The 27,783-nt window shown below is 48.1% G+C and overlaps 1 protein-coding gene across 2 annotated transcripts in view; it reads right to left on the bottom strand.

The window, feature by feature from the left end:
• Window positions 1-27,783, bottom strand: part of LOC142576671 (2-Hydroxyacid oxidase 1-like) — a 229,103-nt gene that overhangs the window by 110,662 nt on the left and 90,658 nt on the right. For both annotated transcript variants that reach the window (XM_075686901.1, XM_075686900.1), the window contains exon 4: window positions 11,437-11,609. In XM_075686901.1, coding sequence (XP_075543016.1) covers window positions 11,437-11,609 — 173 coding nt within the window. The remainder of the gene's footprint in view (window positions 1-11,436; window positions 11,610-27,783) is intronic.

Genomic DNA, 27,783 nt, shown 5'->3' on the forward strand with positions numbered 1-27,783 from the left:
GTGGCTCTTCACTTTGCTGCGCATAGCTGTGATATCAGAGGGCCAATGCTCTTGGCTGGAGACTGCTGCTGCAATAACTCGCGGTATTTACTTCAGTGAGCTATGTGGCTTACCCGTGTAGTGGCGTGTGGCTTCATCTACGTAGTGGCATGGCCTGTGCGAAAGTATATGAGTATCGGAAAGTGGGTCGCTTCCCAAGCAGTCGTCCAGCACCTCCCTTTGAAATAGCTGCGGACGAGTACTCCAGGGAGGATCAGGTGTTGTGGTTGGTGAACTGTCTGTCCCAGCCTCGTGTGTGCTAGAGGCGTGTTGAGGAGTGTGAGCCGGTACTTTGAGGTATCTTGCATGATGCGCCTGCCATGCGGACTGCAATTGTAGTACTGCCAGGCGACGTCCTGAGAGTTAAAGTCCACGCACAACAGTATGATGTCTTGCGGATAAAGTTTATTAAAGTGGGAGATGAAGCTGAGATCAACGAGTGCCTTATCGCCCTTATTCCTTGTGTTCTCGGGAACCGCGCAGACGCAAAAGATGAGCATTGTACGCTCTGATGAGACTTCTAACCGGCAACCGACAACGCTAAGATTAGCGCTGCACCACGGTTGCGTGTCTAATTGCACCTGTGTAGTTCCCCGTCGCACGTACAATGTTGTCTTCGTGGGTTCAGCGACATCTTCGCGGGTGCTGCGCCACTCCATCTGAGGCAGCTCGGAGGACGAGAGTTTTGACCTTGAGGGGACCGCTGTACTATTGCTGGAACTGATTGTTAGGTGGGAGTTCGCTTGTCTAACTACATCCGAGAAGGTGGCTTTTCCGCTGGCTTCTGAGTTTGCAGCTGGGGGTACTCCAGCTGCACAGTCAGAAGCCAGTGGTGTAGAAATTCTGACTCGTTGCTTTCAGCATGAGTCTAGATGAATTTTGTTCTGTTCCGCTCTCGGGATAGCGGTGCTGATGCCCCTGTGTCTGCCATTTCCTACGTGGCCTTTTGGCAGTCGGCTTGTGGTTTTGTTGAATTTTCTTCTTGAGTTGTCGTCTTCTTGGACAGTTTGTGGCTGTGGCCAAGTGAGAACCACCAAAACTGCGGCACTTCGGTTCTGCGGTCGGGCGCTGTGTGCCCTCTTCGTGTTGCCGCAGACCACATGTGGAGCATCTGGCGGCCAGAGTACTGGGGCATTGCTTCTTGTGATGCCCGATCTTGTGACATATGTCACAAACGACCACTCGTGCGCGGTACGGAAAGAAACGAATAGTAAATGACCGCAGGCCGACCTTGTAGGGTAGGCTGTTACCATCAAATGTGACCATGGCAGTACCTTTGTCACCAAGTGGGCATGCTTGCAGGATTTTGCACTTGCGGCAGTGCAGGGAGTTTATTAGTTCCTCCCAAGTCATGTCCCCATCATTTCTAATTATGCCTCTGATTCGATTGTGACCAACGACTTCGTATGCTTGAAAGGGCACATCCTGTCCACGGATTGGCAGGGCTGCTATTGCGAGAAGGGCGTTGCGCACCTCGAGCTCGGCCGCGTCGACAGCGAGCTGATTGCTCTGGCTTAAGTAGCGAACCGAAAACTCCGGTATTGGGTCTTCCTCAGAGAGACTGAGATGAGTCGAAATGTGGCGCGTTATAACTCTGTCTAACCGTATGAACTGCTCATCCAAATGCGGCACGGCTGCTTAGGCTGAAGGCTGATGGTGTGTTGATGTTTACGCGGGACACCGGAGCTCGGCGTGGCCGCATCCGTAGCACGGTTCTGCTTTGTCCGTCGATAACGAACTGTAGCCAGTTGTCCACTTCGTCCTGGTGACTAACGGGAGCAGGAAGCATGCGACGTGTGCCTCTCGCACAGGTGTAATTCCTGGGTATGCTCGTGTACTCTCGCTTGGATGTCGGCTTGAGCGAGCCTCGCGCACGTTTTTCTCCATTCTGTGCGGTAGAGATGACGCGGGCTTGGTACAAAGTGTTCGCAGACTTGCCTTCAATACAATGCTGTTTCTCAAGATCCATGAGTGGGGCGAAGAGGTGGTGTACGGCAGCAGCAGCACCATTGAAGACATGGCAGCGGCGGCCGAGTTCCTCGTTGAAGTGAGCGGCGTAAGCGAGGCAGTCTGGTTGACCGGAGCCTGTAGGTCCATGTCCTCAGGCAGTGGCACATCGTTAGGGAGCATGGGCTGCTCCGGCGAGGCCATCAAAGCAGGAAACTTTGGGTAATACTAATCGCGATGGCCGCCGGCAGCAAGCTGGGCGGCGGTGTCACCGGCGGGTTCCAATAACTGCGCGCCAGACAGCTGCTACTGCGAGCGGGAGATAATGGGCAAACTAATAGCGAGCACAACAACAGCTGCGGCGATGGTTTGACAGCGAAGTGCCGGCGAAGTGGCCGATACCGACGGAACGCGCTCAAAACGCATCCGCTCACATCGAATGCTGCCGAGCGAATCTCCACAAAAGTGGCCCAAGGGAAGACGTCTTTCTTGGTAATGCGGTTCAGATAACGATAATCTACGCAGGAACGCCTAGGGCCATCTTTCTTTTCAACAAGCACCACGGCCGACGCCCAAGGGCTCGACGAAGGTTCAAAAACGCGTTTAGCAGGCAACTTGTTCACTTCATCTTGAATAATCTTATGCTCTGCAGCTGAAACTCGATATGGCCGGCGATGAATAGGACTGGCATCACCAGTATTTATTGGACGCTTAACAATTGAAGTCTGGCCCAAGTGGCGATTGTTGAGGTCGAAGATGTCGTGGTAGGAAACCAAAAGGCGATACATAGCTGCTGCTTGTTCAGGCAATAGGTCCGCAGCAATCATGGGACGAAATGTTGCGTCAGAGTAAATAGCATCCTGTGGACATGCTGAAGAATCTGAGAAGACGTCTACGGCAAATCTCGTGATGTGGTGATCTCCTATAGCACGCAGCGTTGCAATCGATATGCCTTTGAGTCGAACATCTTTTGTCAGGCCAAAATTGGCGAAGGGGAGGCATGTCCGGTTAGAGGTGACGGGGACGACAGAGTGGGGAATAGTGATATCGCGCATCAAAAGGACTTCAGGAACAGGTGTGGTGACGTAATCGCCATCGAGCACAGGAAAAGATGATCGCAAATCGGCGAAACAATGCTTTAGGCGGCAGGCGGACAAAGGTGGTCGTACTAAAGTTCAAGGCAAACGCTACCGGCAGAACAGTCGATCAAAGCTGAATTCGCCCTAAGAAAGTCGAGTCCAAGGATTAGGTCATGGGGGCAATTGATCAGCACTGTAAAAATAACAGGAATATGGCGGTTGGCGATACTTATACGGGAAGTACACATTCCAGTGACGTCAACAGCGCTACCATCTGCCACGCGTACGGCTCGAGTAGTAGGAGGCGTGAGAACCTTTCTCAGTGGACTACGGAGGTTACAACTCATTATGGACACCTGGGCTCCTGTATCTATTAACGCCGTCAAATGGACACCGTCGACGTGAACATCGAGTAAGTTCTGGTTCGTTGGAGGCGTCAGTGAAAGATTTCGACACGACGAAGATAATGGAGCACTACCCTCAGGAGCTGCATGGTCTAGTATTCCGTCCGGGAGGGTCCATAATTGGTCCGCGACGAATAGCGGGGTGGCTTGGGCGCCAAGGACCAACGGCGCTGAGGTGACGGTGAGCGAGCAGGACGAGTGTCATCGACGGATACGTCAGAGGTAGGAGGCATACGGCGAGGCGAAAAACGGCGCGAGTCGGCATATGGGCGAGGAGACGGGGGAAAGGAGCTCGAATACGGCGACGTCCTGGAAGTGCCGCAGTGGCGAGGGACGTGGTGAATGCGGAGGCAATGGGAGCAAATGGGCTTGTCGTCTGGAGTTCTCGTCTCGGCAGAGTTGCGGTATCTGGGAGGGGAATGCAGATCGTTGTGAGGCGTAGCTGTCGGCACCGGTCAGGCGTCAGGTCAGGTGACGACGCAGGCTGCAGGAAAACCTAGGTTTGCAAATTCTTGCCGCAGAACTGCCTGAATGAGAGAGATCACTGGGGCTGGTTCGTCAATGGGGGGTCAAGTGGGCGTGGATGGAACGGCGCAGAACTTGTAGCCTAGAGATCGCGGCGAAGAATACGTGTGATGGGCTCAATTTTTTTTTATTTACTCATACTGTTGGCCTGTCGGCCGTTACAGGGTAGGTCAAAGCAGCACTTCAACAGGTAGTACAATACATGATATTACAATATTACACATAGCACAAAAATAAAACATGTCAATAGCAATATTTCGGCAATTAGTACAGTACATAAAGGTAGTACACGAATAGTGTTTTAATAGGTGAACATCAGCGTACAAAGAAGATACATAAGCGAAATATTCTACAATTGGGCCGTGAAGCGGTACAGTAGATGCAAGACGACGTCGAAGCCGTGTTAGGGAGCCCGGAGAACTGTGGAATGACGCGGCTGCTTTTGGCGAGGTCAAAGCGGCGGCATTCCTTGACAATGACATCGATGGTAGACATATTGTCGAAGACGGAGTTGAACGCATCGTCCGCGATCCCTTTGAGTACGTGGCCGACTTTTTCAACCTCGGCCATTTTCCAGTCGACTTTCTGGCAAAGAGCGAGCGCGTCTTGAATGTACGAGCCATACGATTCAGTAGAAGACTGAACTCGGGTAGCAAGCTCTTTTCTAGCAGCTAGCTACCGACCGGTGGGATTTCCAAAGAGGTCGCTGAGCTTCTCCTTGAACGCATCCCAACGAGATCTCCCCCTCGTTTGTCGGGAAGCAGACAGAAGGAGTTCTGCCCAAGTAGAAGAGAGCAATCGCTAGCATAATGGTAGGGCCCGAGGGGTTGTTTCGGCTAACACGCTCATACAGGCTGAGCCAGTGCTTAACGTCGACATTATCTTGGCCGGAGAATTTGCCAGGATCGCGGGGATTGGTAACCGTAACGTACGTTCTTGTCGGGGTCGCAGGAGTAGAAGCAGACGAGGTGTCCTCACCGGGAGCCATGGCGGAAAGCAGGACGGTGCAGCCACTGTGGAGCTCCCTGGCGCGGACAGCGAACGGCACCCTCCACCAAAGTGCTATGCGAACGAAGGATTAAGAACTGGAGACTATTTGGAAAGTATATTTACGAAGGATAACTGCAGCGCTTGCCAGTTGAGCCGACAGCTCGAAAGCATCGTCCACAAGAAACACGCAATATGCATCTATGAATATTTCCTGTCCGATGCTCGGAAATGAGCTTCCTTGCAAATTTCCTAGAAGAGGCGCAGCAATATAAGCTTACAGCAAGACGTCGATGATCAATTTTAACATAGCGCTCTGTAGCGGCAACACCACAGTGGAAGAAGTCGCTGCTCTCTTCTCTCAAATCTGCACTAGGCGTGTTATTTTAGGGTCGCATCATTTTATCTCGCGCAATGATAAACTTTACGCGGAGATAGCTGGACTGGCTCCCCGACCTCCGCAGATACTACCCTGCTGCTAGTTGTTGGAGATTTTTATACCCCACACATGAAACGAGGATATCCAGAAAAGTCTACGAGATGCTTCGAAGTCATAAAACATTTAAATACTTAGGCGTCACGCTGCTGAATGAACCGTCAAGCGCATCGCACATCCCACAGCTGGAACAGTGGACCACTTGGAGAGGGGGATCGATGCAAATTGACAAAACCAAAATGCGCAGAAATATATATATATATATATATATATATATATATATATATATATATATATATATATATATAGAACTACTGACACTTTGAAATGGTCCGCTTCATTACTAGAAGACACAGACTTTGTTTTCATCTTACATCCGTAATCGGAAAAAGGTGCACCACAATGTCACTGAGTGACCCGCCGCTAATCACGATGTTGCGAGATCAATTCCCATCCACTGTGGCCGTACTTCGGGTGGGGCGAAATGGGAAAGCACCCGTGTACTTAGATTTAGGCACATGTTAAAGAATAACAGGTGGTCCAAATCTCTGGAGACTCCCACTAAGGCGTGCCTCCTAATTATATTATGGATTTTGGCACGTAGAACCCCATAATTTACAGGTCACTGGATTGAGGTATGTGGATGACGTAGTGCTATTTGCTGACAATGCAAGCAATTTGCACAGATCAGCGAATATGAGTGGCAATAGAGTAGCGAATCCGGGCATAAGCTTAACACCGATAAATCGGGAATCAAGACTTTTAATTAAGAAAAAGAAAAGTAATTCCGAGGTCTCAATTCAACAGGAAGTTGCACCTACAGTCAAGCAATAAAAATACATCGGCGCATGGATAAACGAAGGAAAGACGTACGCAAAGTCTACCAAGATGATCTAACAATTGAAGGCAAACAATGTAGTAATTATGAAATATTGCGAAATCCTATATGGTCGCCGCGGGTATGTGCTAGGCCATGAAAATGATGCTGAAGTAGCGCTAGCTTAGGAAAATAGAGACGACAACGGTGCCGCGTTGACTGCTCTTAAAAAGGGCCTTTATACGTTCTCTACACCGGCCTTCCCGTCTCCTACTAGGCCGGGACATTGGTGGAAGTGCGGGGTAGGATTGTCTTATGCTCGGCACCCCTTCGCGGAGCCATACAACGAACGCGGAATCACCTTCGTTCGTCGAAACTCCCGTTCACCGGTACAGTCGCTGCCTGCTAGGCCTGACGCCCGAGTTGAAACTTTTGCAGGGCCCTGGAGGAAGGCGTCTACCTACTTCCGGCTTGGCCACTGCAACTCCGTCGCAGGTGACGCTGCAGAATTCTAAGATCGCAAAAAGTTTTCATGGTAGCGCTTTTCAAGATCAAGTTTTAATGAGTGAGGCACCCAGCTGAAGCTGGCTAATGCCCACTTTGCTCTTCAAGACAGTGCGCGGACGTGGTTTCTGAACCGGGAGAGGAGTTTGACCCCATGGGATGCCTTTCGCAGCCAGCTGCTATACACATTCACTAGCAGCGACAGAAGAGACAGCGTGCAACCCCTCTCGAATCCTATATTCGAAAACAAAATGAGAGCTTTGCCATCTTTGCAAAAGGTGTAGCCCGCCTTTTGCGCAGAGCAGACGCTGAGATGGTCGAAGAAGTTGCGCAATCTCTTGCGCGGAGTGAAGGAGGAACTTTTGCCGGACTCGTGAGCAATCCACAGACGACAGTGGCGCAATTTACCAAGGAAGGCCACCGCTATCGAACGGACACTACAGCAGCGGTACCGCCAATATGATCACACGAATTCACCCGTGAATGCTTCAATTCTACCTGTCAGCTGTGACACGTCTCTGCGTGAAGTCACCCGAGAGATTGTGCCAGAGACCATCCGGCAGTTCGGGGTTCCTTCCATGGCACCAGCGGTGGTTCTGTCACTGATATTGTCACGTGGTGGTGACGTTGAAGAACACAGTAGCAAATACTGTGAAAGACAAAACTAACTTTTATTGGGCGAACCTGTGCCAACAAAAACAGGCTACACTTATAGCACAACGATAGCGGCGAACACAGTCGGCGATCGTCGGAAATTGATCAGCGGGTCAAGCGCGTCGGCATTTATACAGCAGTCGTCGAACGTTCCAAACTAATCGTTCGGGCCCGCGTGCCTTCCACAAGGTTCTGCAGCATTCGCGCCACGCGATGAAATCAGATAACACAAGGTTCGGTACAACAGACGGCCGGGTAGAAGCATCGATAACTTTCCAGAAACTTCGGATACATGCAGGCGCGTCCCGCGCTCTGCGATTACATTTGTTAAGTGGCGAAACGTGGTCGCCCGATAAAGATAAGTACACGCGTCAATATCATCCGGGAGGAAGTTGGACAGGCCTTTTTTTCACCCGACTGGCAGGCGGTGCCGCGACAATTAACCTACGCGGAAGCTGTTTGTCGTCCATCTCCTGGTACTCCGATGCTGCTGACACCGTAAACCACTACGACGCAGCTATTACCGCCACCCCCGCGTACTTCCTATTTTCGACAGTCACCGCCGCCGCCAGCTATGCCGTATCGCTGACAGCCATACGCTTCGCCTCGGTCCTACGTCGAATTCCCTGCCGGCTACCGGCTTCGAAAGACCGATTTGTGGCGCATCGCTGACCGCTGGCCGCTATGCTTTCATTGCGGGGAAGCAGGACACGTTTACTGTGCGTGCCACTACCGCGAACCTGGGTATCCAAGATTTCCCAACTGCAATTACCATGCATTTGATGCTGCACGTACCTGCGACGGCAATTCTCCGAACTTCCGGCGGGAAGGTTCAACGACGCCTCGATCGCGTTCCCTATCCTCGGCTCGTTACACCCCACTAGCCCATCGCAATTTTCCAGACGCCTCTAGGGGCAGGCCCCTAGCACGCACCGGGAAAACTAGAGGCTGCGACCTCTAGGAGTGAGGTTGCGAACCGTCTAGCTTCCCAAGAGATCACTGACGATCGACGGCTCCAACCACACCCCTTGTTCATGGTTATATTGCGCTCAGTTTTACAAACACGATATTAAGGAAGGACAGGACGTGGACGGACATTGCGCTTCGTCCGTCCACGTCCTGTCCTTCCTTAATATCGTGTTTGTAAAACTGAGTGCAATATAACCATGAACGTTCACCAACTAGCCCCCTTCATTGCTTTACCACACCCCTTGTAACGGACGCCGTAAATGCCGCTCTTGTCGTTCGCATTGAGGGCCACCAAGTGGCCGCTCTCGTCGACACTGGTTTGCATTTTTCGATATTGAGTCTAAACCTCACTGACAGACTGAGAAAAGTGAAGTTGCTGTAGACCGGGCCCAACATCATAACTGCCGGCGGCCAGTTGATGACGCCGACTGGAGAATGCACAGCCAGAATAGTAATCGCCGGTTCAGCCTTCGTCGCCACCTTCGTCTTTCTCTTTGAGTGCTGTAAAGTACTTATATTGGGGATTGATTTATTCAGAGAGTACAGCGCAGTGATTAACGTCCGCAATCTGGTCGTTGCGTTTTCTACGAGCTCAGACGATGTCGACCCCGCGGAACAACAGCGGCGGCGCTTACGATTCCCTGACGATGACGTAACACTTCTGCCGCGAAGATGTTCCCTCGTGCCTAATCGAGCCCAGACCATGAGCTGTTTGCTGTACCTCCATCAATACACGACTAGTGGATTCCCGGTTAGCATTGAAAGTTTGTTCCTCTTCTTCTCATTATTTTTCACACTAAATTTAAGTGCTGTTCAAATTTGGCAAAATCAAAGCGTATATCCCGGCAAGCCCTGAAACCTTTTTTCCTTTTCTTACTGTTTCCTTTTCACGCAAGTTTTAAGTGCTCTTCAAATTCGACGAATATATCGTATACCTAGGCGCGTTCAACGCCTCATGCGTGCGTGAGATTCGGGAACCACGATGTTAGGACCACTGAGAATTGGCACTATATTGTGCAACCTATGACGGTCAGCAAACCCAGCAGAGGGTGGATATATCAACGGATCTCTTAGTCATCTAGGGTCCTCTGGGCTGTACTTTTTGGGGACAAGGTAGCCTCACCGCCTGCGGGATTATCTAACTGAGCTATGTCGAATACTCGGTGGCCATTGTTGGAAGTTCGAATATTTCTATGATTTCTTTAATCTGACGATGGTGCGCTTCAATTTGACCTCCTCAAATGCACTACATCTTCAGGCCTGGAGATGTAAACGCCTGACAGCGGCAAAAGATGCTGGTAGCGAGTGGGGCTATACTAATCCAGTACAACCAAATTAGGCAGGCTCACTAAGCTTCGACAGAGACACTCCCTCGCCAGAACAGGAGCTGGCCTCTCTAGAGCGGTATTCGGCCACTCCCTCCCTCACGATTCCTACAATTAACCCATGGCCCTCAGTCCCCAGTAGCTGCGCAGCACCTGACCAAGGCGGCGGTCAGACCTGTAACGCAACAGAGGGTGGTAAGAATCTAAGTAGGCCGCCAGTGGAAACTGACCCTGGCAACCTTTAACGGCCGAACTCTGTCGAGTGAAGCTGGCTTAGCAGCACTTTTTGAGGAACTATCAATTATTGTTTGGGATGTCATTGGCCTTAGCGAGATAAGAAGAACTGGAGGGGCTTATACAGTGCTGAGCAACAACCATGTCCTCTGCTATACAGGTCTCCCAGATAAGCAATACGGGGTAGAATTACTAATCCATAATGACATAGCGGGTAACATTGACGTATTCTACAGCAATAATGAGATGGTAGCCGTAGTCGTAATAAAACCTAATAGGAGTAATAGATAATGACAGTACAAGCCTACGCTCCAACATCCAGTCACAATGATGATGTAGATCAGTTTTATGAAGATGTTGAATTAGCGATGAGCAAGGGGCAAACTCAGTATACTGTAGTAAAGGGGCGACTTCATGGCAAAAGTGGGGGGAAAGCAGGCTGGTGAACAAGCAATTGCTAACTACGGCGTCGATTCTAGGAACTCTAGAGGGGAGATGCTGGTAGAATTCGCAGAAATGAATAAGCTGCGAATAATGAACACCTTCTTCAGGAAGCCTAGCAACAGGAAGTGGACCTCCAAAAGCCCTAATGGTGAAACAAGGAAATGAAATTAATTTCATGCTTTCTTAAGAAGCTAGCATAGTGCAGGAAGTAGAAGTGATGGGTAGCGTAAAGTTGCAGTGATCATAGGTTAGTGAGGGCAAGGATCTACGTCATTATGAAGAGAGAAAGGGTAAATTTTGTCAAGGAGAAACAGCTCAACCCAGAAGCACTAAGGGTAAAAGCAGACAAATTCAGGATGGTACTTGCAAGCAAATATGCTGCCTCAGAACAGAGAGATCAAGATGACATAGAGGTATTGAATGAAACGATAACTAGGCTGGCTTCAGACACAGAATACTAGGCGAGGCATTGAAATTAGGAAATCCGAGGGCGCTAGTTGGGATCGGTTGGAGCTGGACAAATTCCTGACTGAATTCCTGAATTCGTGCAAATTTCCTGACTTCATCACGGCACCTAATTTCTGCCGTCCTCGACTGCGCTTGCTTACCCTTGGCACCCATTATGTAACCCTAATAGTCGACCAGTTGTCTACCATACGCATTACGTCCGCTGCCCAGCACCTTTTTTTTTCTTTTAATGTCAAGTAGAATATCGGCTATCAACATTTGTTCTCTGATCCACGCCGCTTTCTTCCTGTCTCTTAACGTTACGCTTAACATCTTTCATTTTATTGCCCTTAACGTCGTCCTTAACTAATTCTCGAGCATCTTTTTTCTTCTCCAAGTTTCTTCCCCATATGTTAGCTATGGTAGAATTCAATGACGGCACACTTTTCTTTTCAATGACTCTGGTAAGCTTCCAGTCAGGGTTTGGTAATGCCTACCTAAATATACTATTTTATAAACATTGCAAAATCAGACAACTCTCGATATTATTTTACTTCTAGCCTAAAGACTACAACCGCATTCCTTTTATGCTACGCGTACATCGGATATATTAGATTATGATTACCTCTGAGGATGCCTTTGATAATGATGGGCAAGTGGGTGATACTTCGTAACCAGTCCACATCAGTCCACGTCAGAGAAGGGTCAAAAAGCGCAGACGCGTACGTCGACAGGCCGGAACCGCCATCCGGTGCTGATACAACGTTCTGGAAGTCCGCTTCGTTGAAGTTGGCCATCCTGCGTTGAAGATAAGTTTGTTATACCTGCTTAGGTTGTTGCATACCACAATTAAATTTTCGCGGACACGGTCTCATTTGACAAGTAAGACATGGAAGTAAGACATTCAATCGGGTATGCGTGTTTCGCCCCTCTTTCGCTGACGGATCTCGGACACTACGATGTCGCAAAATATGGGCCTATCCCGAAAGTAGGGATGTGTAAAGCTTTTCACCTAGGTATGCGCATTCCAAAAATGAGGACCGATCACGTCTCAACAAACCACACATGTCCTCAGGACCTCCCCAAATGGCTGGACTGTCTATATCCCAAAGTAACAATCGTGGAAAACTGTCGAAATGTATTTCCTGGATATAAACAGAAGAAACTGAAGGGCCAGGTTGTTGCTACGAAACTAAATGTTTCCAATAAAATACAATGAAAAGCAAAACAGCCCCTTGAGTACCACAATGCACCAAGTGGGAGCAACGAATGCGAGACGCGAACCTGCCTCTTGCGTAATATTTCATTGTTGCCAGCGTCATACGCTAGAACGTTGAACCCTGGCCTATGGCGGGGAAGCTTTTGCAGAACTCTTGTAACAACGTCAGTCGAAAAAGCGAACATCCTGAAATAATGATAAGCAAACATGCGCTTGTCGCTTAGAGAGGCGAGCGCAACTTGACCGGTGCCATGGCTGTTGTTACGCGTGCGTTGTTAACTCATCTCGTACGGTGGTCCTTGTTTCAAGCTCCTTCAGCCGGCGCTGTGGCAATACTCTTGGTTTGTTGTCCGTCAACCCACGAGTTATGTATCCCGAAATTTAAAAGACAACTTTGCAAACTGTTTCTTGTGCTGCTCGTTCTGCGTAGAAATGATATGTGAGTGACACTGTACGTGTGAACGCGTAGTTCCAAGTCACGAATTAGTTCTGCGTGTATTGATAGACTGGAATGAAACACGGGCGTTACAAAAAGGTAACTTGGACACCCTTGAGATTATATAATCGCCCCAGGGCTCATTTATCTACGAGTGTGAAACACGCAGGCTACCCGTTTTCCCCCCTTTGTTTTATTCCTGCACCGTAGCGGCTTTCAAGCGCAGGTCACGATGATTCTTATGTCATACCTATTTGGCTTTTCGTTTTCATTTCTCATGACTTTGCTTTTAATGCCCAACTCTAGAGTACGAGTTTCCGATGGCTTTTCGGCATCGTCCAACGTCGGCTGTCTTTCATGCTGTGCTAGCCACTTCGCGCGTCGGCTCTGTGATCTGGCGTGGGCCGACTGGCTGTGCTGCTTCCCACCGTACTATGGCGTCGTGTGAGCGTCGCACTTGTTTTGACGGCGCCGCCAGATGCTGCCCGAAGCTTTTTCCCTGTTGTTTTTTTGGCTGTAGACACTGAAATATACCGCGCAGGAATGCAACGCGAACCTGAGCATTAGCTAAATGCATGACACTGATGTCTTCGTATTGGACATTAGGCTTTAGTGATCACGAATGTATATCAGTTTGTAATGAACTGAACCACAGGTCCCGCATTTCATTTCTTACGCCTGATACTTTATTCATTTTCACAATTTAGTCTAGCCTGATGGCACATTAGCGAGTTTCTGTCGGATTCCCACGACGCGCTCGCACCATGGTTACGCACTCGATCGCGATGCGCGGAGTTTTCCGATTGTAGTACGCTCAAGCATTCAGCATCCGCGCGAATGATGCTGCTGACCGTTCGTTGTGCTCTGACATTACGTCCAGAAACCTCTTCGGCCGGCCTTTCCAAACTGCGTTTGACAAGCAGAGCTCTCCCACCGGCCTTCCCCGCTCGAGACGCCGGATGGCGCCCTCACCACCTCAGTCCAGGATTCAGCAGAGCTCTTGCTGCACAGGCACGTTGCCGTAGACAATCCTGCTCCGGACTTTCACAGTGAAATTCGTGTGCTTGCGGGCTCTCCTTATCCGGCCATTCCGGACGACCACCCATTTACACCTCATGAGATTGAACACTCGTTGCTTCTGGGTAAATTAGAGCGGCACCGGGGCTGGATGGGCTTACGGGCATGTTTGTGCGGAACCTCTATCATCTGCACCCTTATTTATTTTTACACATCTTAAATGCCGCCCTTCCCTTGGACTACTTTCCCTCTGCCTGGAAGACGGGCCGCATTATTTTTGTACCTAAACCTGGCCGTTCTCCTAACCTTCCTTCCGCCTATAGACCGCTCGTTATGAATTCTCTGTCTGGTAAAATTCTTGAACGCCTTCTAAATTCCCGCCTTTATTATTTCCTTCATTCTCATCACCTCATTCATGAAGATCAGTTTGGTTTCACTCAAGCTCGGAGTGCCCCCCTGGCCCTATACATTCTAAAGCAGCAACTCAGCGTGTTTAAGGCCGCGAAGGCACCGGCGGCGTTAATTTCTTTGGATTTTACTGGGGCCTTTGATAGCGCCTGGCGTGATGCGGTGTTGTTCTTTCTCAGCAAACACTGTTGCCCGGCGAATCTTTATCGTCTTCCTCAGTCGCTTCTTACTGGCCGCACGGTGGTTCTTCGGACGAAGACTGGTAAAGTCTCAGCCCGCTCTTCCATTGGCAGTCCGTTGGGGTCCCTGCTCTGGAATTCAGCCATCCATTCTCTGCTTAGTCTGCCTTTGCCAAAGTGTGTTCACATACAAGCCTACGCGGATGACCACCATTGTCTTACTTCATCGCGTTTACAATTGCAGTCTTTAGCTAAATCCGTCTTAACCTTGATTTGCGATTTGGCCAGGCAAAAAAAGGTCGAAATCAGTCAACCCAGATCTTTTTTTTTTTTCAACAGCGGGAACATTGTCACTTCCAAGCGTTGTCCGTCTATTCGACTGGACGGCGCTTTTCTAAAACATCAGGACCACATTAAATTGCACGGCGTGGTATTTCATGATGAACTGAACTTTCATACCCACCTTGACTACATTACGACTAAAGCCGAGATATTGGTCACCTGATTGCTCTATTTTATCCGCATGCATCTTACGCGGCATCTAGTACTTTGACGTCATTTATATAGGCAGGTTCTGCTGCCTGCGGCTGCATACGCGTCGTCGGTTTGGTGGCCACCTTTCCCGACGACGCACCTTCAAACCCGAGTGCGGTCGGTGGAACGTTCTCTATTGGTGGCATTGACTAGAACGTATCATATCACCAGAACTTCGGCGCTGCAGGTTTTGGCCAACTTTCCGCCCCTGACAGTGGAGTTGGACCACCTGAGCGCTTAGTTTTCACTCTTCACGCTTCGTCAGGTTACTCACGACAGCTCTAAGGAGTTCTATCCGCATGGTATTGACTCCCGTTGAACCCGTGGTCCCGTCATCCTCAAGAAATCTGTCGCTTCTCCTTCACGTGGCTCACTCCTGAACAGGCTGCTCGCATCACCGCCCTTTCCGCTTGTCACATCTTCACTGACGGCGCATTCACGAATACCTTGGCAGGGGCGGCTTTTGATGCCTTCGACCCTCGCTGACGCTTGGCTGACGTACGTAGGTTCAAGGTTTTAAAGTCCTGAAGTGCGTATAGCGTCGAGGCGGTAGCCTTCGCCGAGGCGCTCGTATTCCTTGCTTGGTTGCCTGTGCGAGCGCCCTTATACACATATACACAGACTGTAGTTCTTTGCTGCCCGCGGTATCCCACCTACGCGACACGGACTCCCACGTCTGGCGCAGTAAGCGGGCGCTCATTTTGCAGGCTCGTCAGGGTCGTCGGGTGTGCCTGTATCACGTCCCTGCCCACAGGGGTGTGGTGGGCAATGAGCTGGCGGACTCCGCTGATTCGCACGTCTGCCTCCTCCATCAAAAGAGCACGAGCGCTATTTTATCGTATAGCGCGGAACTAGTGACACAGTTATTGGAAAAGGGAGGGCAGTGACACGCGAGCTTACCGCTGGATGCCCAGCGTCCTTGTCTTTCCTGGGTGGTTCCCGGCGAATGAACGTCTCGGGCATTGATTTACAGGACATGGTCATTTTGTTTCCCACTTACACAGCTTCCACCCTCGTACCTCCAACCTTGCGGCGCAGTGTGACAAGCTGTGTCGCACTACTTCATCTCCTGCCCCCACACGGCACACATAGTGCGTCAGTTGTGCACCGATGCGAGCGTTCCATCTGTGACACCCGATTGTTACTGCGCCCTGCTAAATTCTAGACGATCGCGGGCCCTTCTTTTGCAGCTCACGCATCTCGCCGTTCTTTCTGTCTCCCCTGCTCCTTCCACTTGCTTTCTTCCCGATGCCTCCTGATTCCTCTCTTTCACTTGATTTTTATTTTTTTTTCGCCTCATGTTATTTTTGCATGTTTGTGATTGTCACCTGCACCGTTTTTGTCTACTATGACGGGGTTTCCCCGCGTTAGATGACTCTAGCTGCAAGCTTCATCTTTCTTATCTCATTTCCTTGTCCCTATCTTATCCGGTCATTTTCGTATCATTTTCATACCTTTTCCTGGCCATCCTTTTGCGTCCTCGTGCCCACTGGCCATTGCTCATGATTTATGTATAGCCATGCTTGCAGCCCAAGGCTTCGGAAACACCTGCCAGGCCGTTTCTTGCCTGGCTGCGCTTGCGTCACCTGCTTTCCTTTGGCTCCGGAACAAGCACAAGGTCCGAAGGGCGCCCTGCTTCCACCACCTGACATGATATCAGCAAACTACGCGAATGCTGCGGCAGATTGCCGGGCGGCTTCGGGGAGCTGTTTGGTTCTTACTCCAATAGGAGTATGCTTCTAGACTTTGAGAGACATTTCACTCATTTAATAAGGCTACGACTATCTCTCACGTGTTATCCTACGGGCTAGCCTCCGCTTTTTCTGTTTATAATTGGCTTTTCCTTAAATTTTAGTTGGGATACTCACGCTTCCCGTTTTCATTTAATTTTTATTGCAATTTACGTCTTCTGTACCTCTCTGGTGGGGCGGGCTTCTCCATTTTATTTTTTATTTTTCTTATTGTTTGGGGACGCAAGAAAAAAAGCAAGTTCCGAGCAAAAGAAAACTTAGTTGGATTGAAGTTTTACTGCTGCGTTAGCGAAACTAATATACGATTGGCTTCCTCGTACTTGCAGACAATAATGGCACTCACCATATTAGTCACACTAAATGTAACTGCTTATCGTGCCCCAAAAGAATATGGCATTGTGGGACGGGTTCGGAGCCGTGGAAACCCGTTACAGGACGCGGCAGGTACGGCTTTCATGCGGCTGCGGTCCTGTGATTTTACGGTATTTAATAGTGTATGCTGCAGCAGCCACTCACCGCGGAGGAACTCGGTGACTGAAAGTTCATGGAGCTTTTGAGGTGAACTTGCTCAAAGTAGACTGACGACAGAGAGCGTTACGACACCAATGTCACAGTCGCAGCCGTGACAGGTTGAAAAGTATTTCTCGCAATGTGTGTTGGTACCACTACCACTACCGATACAGAGCACGCGCTCGACAGTGCCGTTAGCCTTGTGCATCTGTGCAAACCGCACGGGCCACACACTGAAGGCAGCCAGTGCTTTAGGCCTGACATCAAGCCGCCTATTCCACGCCACTGCCCAAGACACAAAGGTCCGATACCTCATCGACGCTGGTGCTGTAAGTCGACTATGCCTCCTACGCTGGAGGACCGTCGACGACGCCACAGCACGCCACATGGGATTGCTGCGAACGGTTGGACTATACGGACCGTTAGACAGAAGGCTGTCACACTCGACATTGACATGAGACGCAGGTTTAGATGGATTTTCTTTATCGACGATGTGCGCGTACTATTTGCAGGTGCGGATTTTCATTGGCATTTCAAGTTTGTGGCAGACCACCGGAATACCCGTCTCATGGATTCCAAGACGCATCTAATGGTTCAAGGCGTCACGTCATGTTTACCATCCTTGCGTCTCGTGCAAGCTCATGCAGTCTCCGCACCATGGGCTGCGCTTCTCAAAGAATTTTCTGCTCTGTTCCGAGCTCCTTTTCTCGCAGACCCTGTACTTGACAATTTCACCCATCACACTGTGACTGCAGCAGTGCCGGTTCTTGCACGTATTCGTCGCCTCGCTCCTGCCCGCTACAATATTCCACGGCACGAATTCCAGCATATGCTTGAGCTCGGTTATGTCTGCCCCTCATCTGGTGTCTGGTCATCACATGGTGCCCAAGACATCAGGTGACTAGAAACCGCGTGGTGACTAGTGCGCTCTTAACAAAGTAACGGTACAGGACCGCTATTCCATACCGCACATCTAGAACTTTACCGCATTGCTATACAGTTGTACCGAATTCAGCAAACACTCTTAGCCAACTCGCACCACCAAGTACCTATCGAGCCTTTCGACGTACCGAGGACTTCCACCTTAACACCCTTAGGCATCTTTGATTGCTCTACCAAACACCACGAAAACGTTTCGACGGTTCGTTGACCATGTTTTTAGTGTTTTGACGTGCTATTTCGCATACATTGGTGATATCCTCGTCTTCACCACGTCAGCAGATGATCACAAGCTTCACCTGCGTCAGGTTTTTGCCTGACTCCGAAAATATGGACTATGGACATATTCACACTATCAATCAGGTGATACAGCAATGTGCGGAATATAACCAACCCTTATACATAGCTTTGATTAATTACGAAAAAGCTTTTGATTCAGTCGAAACCTTAGCAGTCATGGAGGCATTACGGAATCAGGGTGCAGACGAACCGTATGCAAACATACTGAAAGATATCTATAGCGGCCCCACAGGCACCGTAGTCCTCCATAAAGAAAGCAACAAAATCCCTATAAGAAGGGCGCCAGGCAGGAAGATAGGATCTCTCCAATGCTATTCACGTGTTCACAACAGGTATTCAGAGACCTGGATTGGGAAGAATTACGGATAAGAGTTAATGGAGAATATCTTAGTAACTTGCGATTCACTGATGGTATTGCCTTGCTTAGTAACTCAGGGGACCAATTGCAATGCATGCTCACAGACCTGGAGAAGCAAAGCCGAAAGGTGGGTCTAAAAATTAATCCGTAGAAAACTAAAGAAATATTCAAGTCTCGGAAGAGAACAGCAGTTTACGATAGGTAGCGAGGCACTGGAAGTGGTAAGGGAATACATATACTTTGGGCAGGTAGTGACTGCGGATCCGGATCATGAGACTGAAATAATCAGAAGAATAGCAATTGGCTGGGGTGCGTCTGGCAGGCATTCTCAGATCATGAACAGCAGGTTGCCGTTATCCCTCAAGAGAAAAATGTATAAACAGCTGTGTCTAACCAGTATTCAGGTACGGGGCAAAAACCTGGAGCCTTACGAAAAAGGTTGTGCTTAAATTCAGGACGACGCAACGAGCTATGGAAAGAAGACTGATGGGTGCAACGTTAAGAGAAAAGAAAAGAGCAGATTGGGTGAGGGAACAAACGCGAGTTAATAACATCTTAGTTGAAATCAAGAAAAAGAAATGGACATGGGCAGGACAGTCAGTCAGTGTTTTATTTTCACCAAACAAAAACATCTCTGAAAGAGGGGAGACGGCGAAAAAGCTGCGGATTCTGCAGCTTGACTAAGCACCGTCCACCCTGTAGGAGCAATGACAGGGTAAATATACAAGCAAAAAGAGAATCAGACAAGAAAAAAGTGAATAATTAAAGTGACAGGGTAAGCACTCCAGCGAAAGCAAATAACTATTATACACCAGTACAAAAAATTGTACATATAGGAACATTTTTGCATGTCATAAAGCAAGAGAAAACAAATTGGCATCGTACTTCTATGCTTAGTGAAAACAATGATATAATGCAATACAATTTAAGGAATGCGCAGTTACAGAAACAAGCTAACTACATTGGTGGCGTTTAGTGTTTTGATTTCGATGTCTTGCTGCTCATATGCGTTAAGAGTGCTTGGTAATGTGTAGCTAAGCCTTTGCGTTCCGTAAATAGTGCGTGAGAATGGAGTTTTCCAGGGGGGTTTATACCGATGGTAGTAAATACTTTGAGTAGGTTGAATATTTGCGCGTATGAGAAATGTGTCAAGCTTCCGCGAGTTGCACTAATGTAGGATTGTAGCAGCCTGCATTTGTATACATTATTCGCCGTAACTATCTTGTGCTTCACAAAAAGATGACTGGTGTGTTCAAGGTATGGTATGTTCTATATTGCCCTAATAGCTCTTTTCTGAAGTATTTTTAGCTCATTCAAATCGGTTAATGTAGTGTTTCCCCATATTAAAGCACAGTAGTTCAAGTGAGCATGGAAGAGAGCTTGATAAATAAGTCGCTTTATGGTAAGAGGCAAAAGATATCGACAACGATTTAAAGCACCAACCACGCGTCTCAGCTTTAAGCTAATGTGATCTATTTGCTCATTCCAAGATACATGTTTATTAAAAATTACTCCAAGCGTCTTAATTGATTTGGTTACTGAAATTTTGTATGGGCCTAGGGTAATATGGTGAGGTAACTGTAGGGATGTGCCAAGGGCTCAAAATAGGAAACATTTTGTTTTTGTTTCATTTAGCGTTAAATTGTTTTTAGTGCACCAATCGCGAAGCTTATAACAGGTGTTTGCTGCTAGTGCCTCGAGAGTACCTAACTTTCTTCCAGTAAAAAATAGTGTGCAATCTTCAGCATAAATTATAAATTTGCAATCTTCGTCGATGTTGATTATGTCATTGATGTAATATAAGAATAATACAGGCCCTAGAATGCTGCCTTGTGGCACCCCGGTTTTAATTGGCTGTGTGCGTGATTTAAAGCTATTTATTTCAACGTACTGAGACCGCGCACTGAGATACGACTGAACAAGTTTGAGCGAGATTCCTCTAAATCCATAGCATTTTAATTTATTTAATAATAATTCATGACTTACGCGATCAAATGCCTTACTGAAGTCCAAATATAATGCAAGTGTCAAAAGCCTGTTTTCGATATTGTATGATTTCTTTTTGGGCTACTAGAGCGCTCTCAGTTGAACGTTTCTTTCTGAAACCATACTGACATTCGGTAATAAGATCGTACTTTCTAGAGAAGATATCAATTCTATCGTTTATTTTTTCAAGTCATTTCCAGAAAATGGGGATATGGATATTGGGTGATGAATGCTTAAAATGTTTTTTCTCCTGTTTTGTATATTGCGGTAACTTTTGCTAGTTGCATGAGCGTTGGAAAAATACCTGTTGATAACACCAAGTTGTAGATATGTTAGTACTTCTGCTATGATATATAATACATACTTTATTGGTCCCATTTCTATGCCATCAGAATCACAGCTGCGACTATTTTTATTCTACTGAATAGTGTAATCACTTCAGAACTGGCAGTTGGTTTAAGAAAAACCGTGTTTGGTATCGGATTTATGCCGGTTTTTGTTTGTGCGCTGTGGCTGGCATTTCCTATTTTCACGAAGAAATCATTGAATTGTTCTGCAAGCTCAGTTCCTTTTAACGTTTTTCCGTCTATTTCCAGATTTTCGATTTTAGTGGGAGTGGCTCCTTTATTCAGTGCTTCATTTAGTTTGTTCCACATGGTATTACGTCGCTCTGGACATTGTGGATCGAATATGTGGTAGTAGTAGTCCCTTTTTGCCCTTTCCTTTTCTTTATTGAACTTATTTCTAACAGTCTTGTACTCAGTCCATAAGTCCGCATTACGTCTTTTAACGAACTGCTGGTAAAGTTTGTTTTTGTGGTTTATCTGTCACTTTAGACAGTTTGTTATCCATGGTTTCCGAGATTTGTTTGGTCTGTGATATGTCTTGAGAGGAAATGATTCAAAGTAAAGTTCTTTAAATGTTGTTATAAAATTATTATACGAGTTGTTTGCATCTCCATCGGCCAAAATATCACTCCAATGCAATTGCTTGATACGGTGTCTAAAGTGCTCCAATGTTGCAGGTGTCACTGAGCGATACGTGAATTCTTCTGGTTTCACGTAGGGTGGGTTGGTGGGCCTTTTCAGGAAAATAAATATAGGTAAGTGATCGCTTATGTCGCAGCTTAGTACCCCTGAAATGCTTTTTTCTGTTATAGAATTGGTAACAAACATGTCCAGCAATGACATTGTTGATTCAGTAACTCGTGTTGGCATATTAATGACATTTTCAAAAGAGTTGCACTCAAGCACTGATGAAAATTCATTACTTGTAACTGCGTTCTTCAAGACATCTATATTAAAATCCTCGCCGACAGTAAGCATATAATTCATAGCATTTGCATGTGACAAAAGGCGATCAAAGAATGTTAGGAAATCAGCCATAGAACCGCTAGGAGGGCAGTACACGACGGCGAATACATTTGTACCCTTTTTGATACATAAGGCTTCGTAGTTTTTTGTGATAAGGCTGTATTCTTCAATTACTTAACAGAACTCAAGAGTTGTTAGAATGGCAACGCCACCCCCTCTACTCTCCGTGCGGTTTAAAAATAAATGGTTGAACCCCGGCAGCATGAAATGTTCTGACTCACTATAGTATACCACGTTTCTGTGAACATTAGAAGGTCAAAATTTATGCCACATGATTCCAACAGCAAAGTGATATCTTCTTTTTTTGGTTGAAGTGACCGTGCGTTTAAGTGCATCACTTTGAACAACTTAACACCGTTGTTCCTCGATAGGCATCATCGAATGGTTCTAACACTACAGCTGTAAGGTGCTGCTAATCTTTTCCCCATCACTTTCGAGACAGATAGCAATGATAGGTGACGTCTCCGTACGACGGGCAAAGATGTTCCCATTCCTTGTCCAAACGAACTTCCAACCGTTTTCGCGCTTTCGGGAAATTGTCATCCCCAGGATTCTTTTCACTGCTGGGCACAAGTGCTCATTTATTAGATTGGAGCGTCGTTTTGCAATCCAATGGCAGCGTTCGTTATCTTCTTTTTTCGAGCGACGTTGAGAACCCTGTCACGTTTTTCCCGGCGTTGAAACTGGACAATGATGTTCGGTTTATCTTTAATCTGCACCCTGTGGCACATATCGACGTCACAGGCTGATGTGGGTTCTCCGATAGCTCCACCAACTTTCATCAGGAGTTGTTCAAGGTTCTCATTATCTGCTTTTACTATTCCCTTGATTTTAATATTTCGATTTCGCGAGTATTGCTCCGATTTTAGCATGCTTATTTGAAAGTCAGCAACATCTTTTTCGAGAGCGTGGATCCTGAGTTTGAGAGCCTCATTTTCCTTCTTAATACCTTTGTTCTCGTTGAGAACAAAGTCAAGTCGACGGCTCGCATTACCGAGACTTGAGCTAACATAATTCAAGCTAGATTTTATTTCTTCAAATTCGGTACGCATTTTCGCTCGTCTGTGCGCATGCTTCGTTCGACAGCATCCTTTGTGCTTTTCCACTCGGCTCTCATTTCTTCTTTAAAATCTTGCAACAGCTTTGCGAACTCTTTTGACATGATAGGTACAACAGGCATACACAGGAAAGGGCACAGGGCAGCAGCGACAGCGGCTAAGTATTATACTAGCTATGTCAGATCAATGCAAAGACACGTAAACCAACCTGGAAAATGCAATGGATGCTTGTAAAAACGTGCGCACACCACTGTCACTGCTGCCAAAGTGCCGATCCGTGGGGCGCTGCCGGATATATGAGGACCAGACGACGTGACCAGTTGAGGCCTCGTCCGCCAGTCGTCGTTTGCGGTCAGTCGTTTCGTTTCGCATGCGTCGATTAGATAGTGGTTTCCGCAGCCGTTCAGCAGTGCTTGACAGTTCTCGATATCCCACGGTGCTACGCTCTGGAAAATGCAATGGATGCTTGTAAAAACGTGCGCACACCACTGTCACTGCTGCCAAAGTAACGAGGATGGAAGATAGCCGATGGTCATTAAGGTTACGGACTGGATTCCAAGAGAATGAAAGCGTAGCAGGGGGTGGCAGAAAGTTAGGTGGGCGGATGAGATTAAGAAGTTTGCAAAGACAATATGGCCACAGTTAGCACGTGGCTGGGGTAGTTGGAGAAGTATGGGAGAGGCTTTTGTCCTGCAGTGGGCCTAGCCAGGCTGATGATGATGATGAAAATATGAACTAGTAAACGGACCAAAGAGCGAGTTTGGTGCTTTTGCGTTGGATTTCTTTGATCATTGCATGGAATCCCGCGAGATCTCTCCTCCTGCGGCTCATGTGGAACGCATAATACCGCTTCCACGGCCGTCGACTGCGAAGAAACTGCGTGTTACCAGCGCTTCATTCCTGACTGCGCTGCCATCTGGCAAGCACACATCACATTTCTATTCGATCAAACGAAATCGAACGCTTCCATTACCTGGACAGACGATGCCGAGGCAACTTTCAGCTCAACCAAGGAAGCTTTCGCCAACGCGACACTCCTCGCGTGTCCAGTGTGATGCCTCCACGTTACTCGCAGCGGACACCTCGGACGTCGCTTCGGAGCAGTACCGCCCTACTTAGTCGATGAAGTAGGACAGCCGGTTGCATTCCTCTCGAGAGGAAGCCCTCGCACTCCGAGCGCCGTTACAGCACTTTCGCTCGCGAACTACTGGCGGCCTACTTGGCTGTGAAACATTGCCGCCAGTTCCTCGAAGATCGGGAGTTTTGCATGTTCACCGACCGCAAGACCGTCACGTATGCTTCGGCCACTAGCAACTCTGCCCACACTCCACGCGAGATCAGCCAGCTTGCCAACATTTTGGAATTCGCCAGCCACATCCGACATATAAATGGCAAAGACAACCCCGTTATTCACGCACTATCGGGAATCAAGGTCAAAGCAATTATCGATGACCGCCCACCCGCTAATTTCGCAGTCGTAGCACAGCACAGCGAGAGGACAACGAGCTTCAGGCCTTACGACTGAAAGACAACTCCCTGGAATTGAAAGACGTGCAACTTCCAGGCTGCGCTATACGCGGGGTTTGCGACATCTCTACGGGTCGCCCCGCTCCTATATACCACCACCATTTCGCTGAAGCGTTTTCGATGCCTCACATTGCTTGCTGCGTCCTGGCATCCGTGCGACTCAACACCCTGTCACTGCACGATACCTGTGGCTACGCATGAACACTGACGTACGTCGCTGGACACGTGCTTACCTCAAGTGCCAGCAAACCAAAGTTCAATGCCACAGAGTGAGCCCTCTCGGTACCTTCATGCCTACTGATTCCCGCTTCAGTCACGTGCGCCTAGACGTAGATGGCCCTTTGCCCACATCCATGAACGGCCAGTATATATTGATATGCATTGACAAGTTCATGCGCTGGCCTGGGGCACTACCACTCAGTAATATCATGGCAGAGTCAGTGAGGCTCTACCGCCAGCTCAAATCTCGCTCATGGCGTCACGACAGTTGACACGTTGGACGGAGCGTCTCGCACTCGTTCTGCGCGCCCTTGGCAGCGCGATCTGGACTGACGCAGCTCACTCGTCAGCTGAGCTCAGTTTAGGTACTATCTTAAGGCTCAGTGGACAATTTTTGACCCTTCACTCGCTCGACGTTGGTCATTATGCCACTCGCCTCAAAGTTATCATGCCGTGCTTTCTGTTCGACCGCGCCAATATTCGCGACCATCCTTCTTCAGTCATGATTTCCGTGACTGCACACTTGTTGTACGACGCTACGCTGTCCGACCACCACTCGAACCACCTCAAGAACCGCCTTCAAGGTCATCAGGCTGCCCCAAACACTTCGTCCTGCTACTGAAGGTATGCGAGCAGAGCGTCTCTGTTGATTAAGACAGGCGTTCACATTCCTCACGGAGGACAAGTGGTCTAGGAACTCCAGGCGCGTCCCTTTCGCCACTGCGGGACCTACCGACGGCCCTTTATGCCCCTGTCACACGGCACGTGTAATGTCATTCGCAGCGCATGAGATTACATTTTAATGCCATTTTTGTTGCTTCTACAGGGGCACAGTGAATGACATTCACAGCTAATGGCATTCGCCCATTCATTGAGTTTCCCGAACTTATGGTGTATGGAATGGGGCAGTTTGTCGTCCGTACGGAAAAACAAAGGCAGAACTGAGGACGCTTCTGCGATGACGCCCAGCAGGGCGCTGCGATCGACCGGCGTGCCTAGCGCGCGAATCTTAAACATGTTCTGCAATACTTTCTGCATTTATAAATTAAAACGCTCTCAAAACACCACTGAAATTCTTATAATTTCCAAAAAATAAATAATACAAACTGTTAAGATGCATCAATAACGCCGTCTATGTTTCCACGTTTCCGACCACAGATTATGCAGTGTTCCCGATCGTCTTCTCAGCCAATGGCTGAGCGTTTCGGTTGCAGAAGACACGCAAACAATCCTCTGCTCGTTCCGTTCGGTAAGTACGCATATGTTTTTAGTATTTCGAAAGACACGAGGGTGAAGAGCCCTGAAAGAGCCCCTGCACTGTGCCTGGACGGCTGCACGGGATTCCTTTCATTTTCATCAGCCAAAAAAAGCGGTCGCCAGGTTTCACTGAAGAAAAAGAAACTGCTCTCTGACGAATGCAGCCGCTAGCGTTTAGATATTTCGCTCCGTGAAAGGGCGCCGAAGCGCAAGAATACAGCCAATGCTCTCAATGTGCCCGATCTGAAGATTCCCGAAGTTGTGATCGTTATGCAGGAACCTCAATGCACGCACACACACACGCAAGCACGCAAGCACGCGCACGCACACGCGCACGCGCACGCACGCACGCGCGCGCGCACGCACGCACGCACGCACGCACGCACGCACGCGCGCGCGCGCACGCACGCACGCACGCACGCACGCACGCACGCACGCACGCACGCACGCACGCACACACACACACACACGCGCGCGCGCGCGCGCGCACACACGCTACATTTGGAAACTCAGCGCTTGCCGTGCGCGTAAAGTATTTGCGGTCCATGTCCTGCCCATGCGCATTTCTTTTTCATGATTTCAACAAAGGTATCATTAACTCGCGTTTGTTCCCTCATCCAATCTGCTCTTTTCTTATCCCTTAACGTTACACCCATCAGTCTTCTTTCCATAGCTCGTTGCGTCGTCCTCAATTTAAGTACATTTTTCTTAAGGCTCCAGTTTTTTGCCCCGTACGTGAATACTGGTAAGGCACAGCTGTTATACATTTTTCTCTTGAGGGATAATGGCAACCTGGTGTTCATGATCTGAGAATGCCTGCCAAACGCACCCCAGCCAATTGCTATTCTTCTGATTATTTCAGTGTCATGATCCGGATCCGCGGTCACTACCTGCCTAAGTAGATGTATTTCCTTACCACTTCCAGTGCCTCGCTACCTATCATAAACTGCTGTTCTCTTCCAAGACTGTTAAAAATTACTTTAGTTTTCTGCAGATTAATATTTAGACTCACTATTCTGCCTTGCCTCTCCAGGTCAGTGAGCATGCATTGCAGTTGGTCCTCTGAGTTACTAAGCAAGGCAATATCACCACCAAATCGCAAGTTACTAATTTGTTCTCCATTAACTCTTATCTCTAATTCTTCCAAATCCAGGCCTCTGAATACCTCCTGTAAACACGCTGTGAATAGCATTGGAGAGATCCTATCTCCCTGCCTGACGTCTTTCTTATTGGGATTTTGTTGCTGTCTTTATGAAGGACTGCGGTGGCTGTGGAGCCGCTATAGATATCTTTAAGTATTTTTGCATACGGCTTGTCTACACCCTGATTCCGTAATGCCTCCATGACTGCTGAGGTTTCGATAGAATGGAGCGCCTTCTCGTAATCAATAAAAGCTATATATAATGGCTGGTTATATGCCGCACATTTATCTATCACCTGATTGATAGTGTGAATATGATCTATTGTTGAGTAGCCTTGAGGGAATCTTTCCTGGTCCTTCGCTTGACAATATCACTTGACTCATCGTATTTTATGCATACTGATTGTTTTCGATTAGTAAGGTAAGACTGAAATACTGTTAAAGGAGTACCTCTAATGCAATTCTGTGATAATTTCCATAGCAACGTTTTATGATATATGCAATCGAATGCCTTACTCAAATCCATTAATAGTGCCAATGTGAATAGATTTTTGTTTTTTAGTACATGTTCCTTGAGTGTGAGCAAAGCAGTTTCTGTTGACCTGCCTTTACGAAAGCCGAACAGAGCACTAGACAGAATGTTGTGTCTGTCGAAAAAGCTTGATAAGCGAGGAAAAATAATCTTGTCTAATCTTCTGGAAAATACTGAAATGATTGAGATAGGTCTGTAATTTGACACGTCGCTTCTGTTCGCTCCTTT

This window comes from Dermacentor variabilis, chromosome 3 (genome assembly GCF_050947875.1).
Source record: "Dermacentor variabilis isolate Ectoservices chromosome 3, ASM5094787v1, whole genome shotgun sequence".
In the NCBI taxonomy this organism is placed as follows: Eukaryota; Metazoa; Arthropoda; class Arachnida; order Ixodida; family Ixodidae; genus Dermacentor; species Dermacentor variabilis.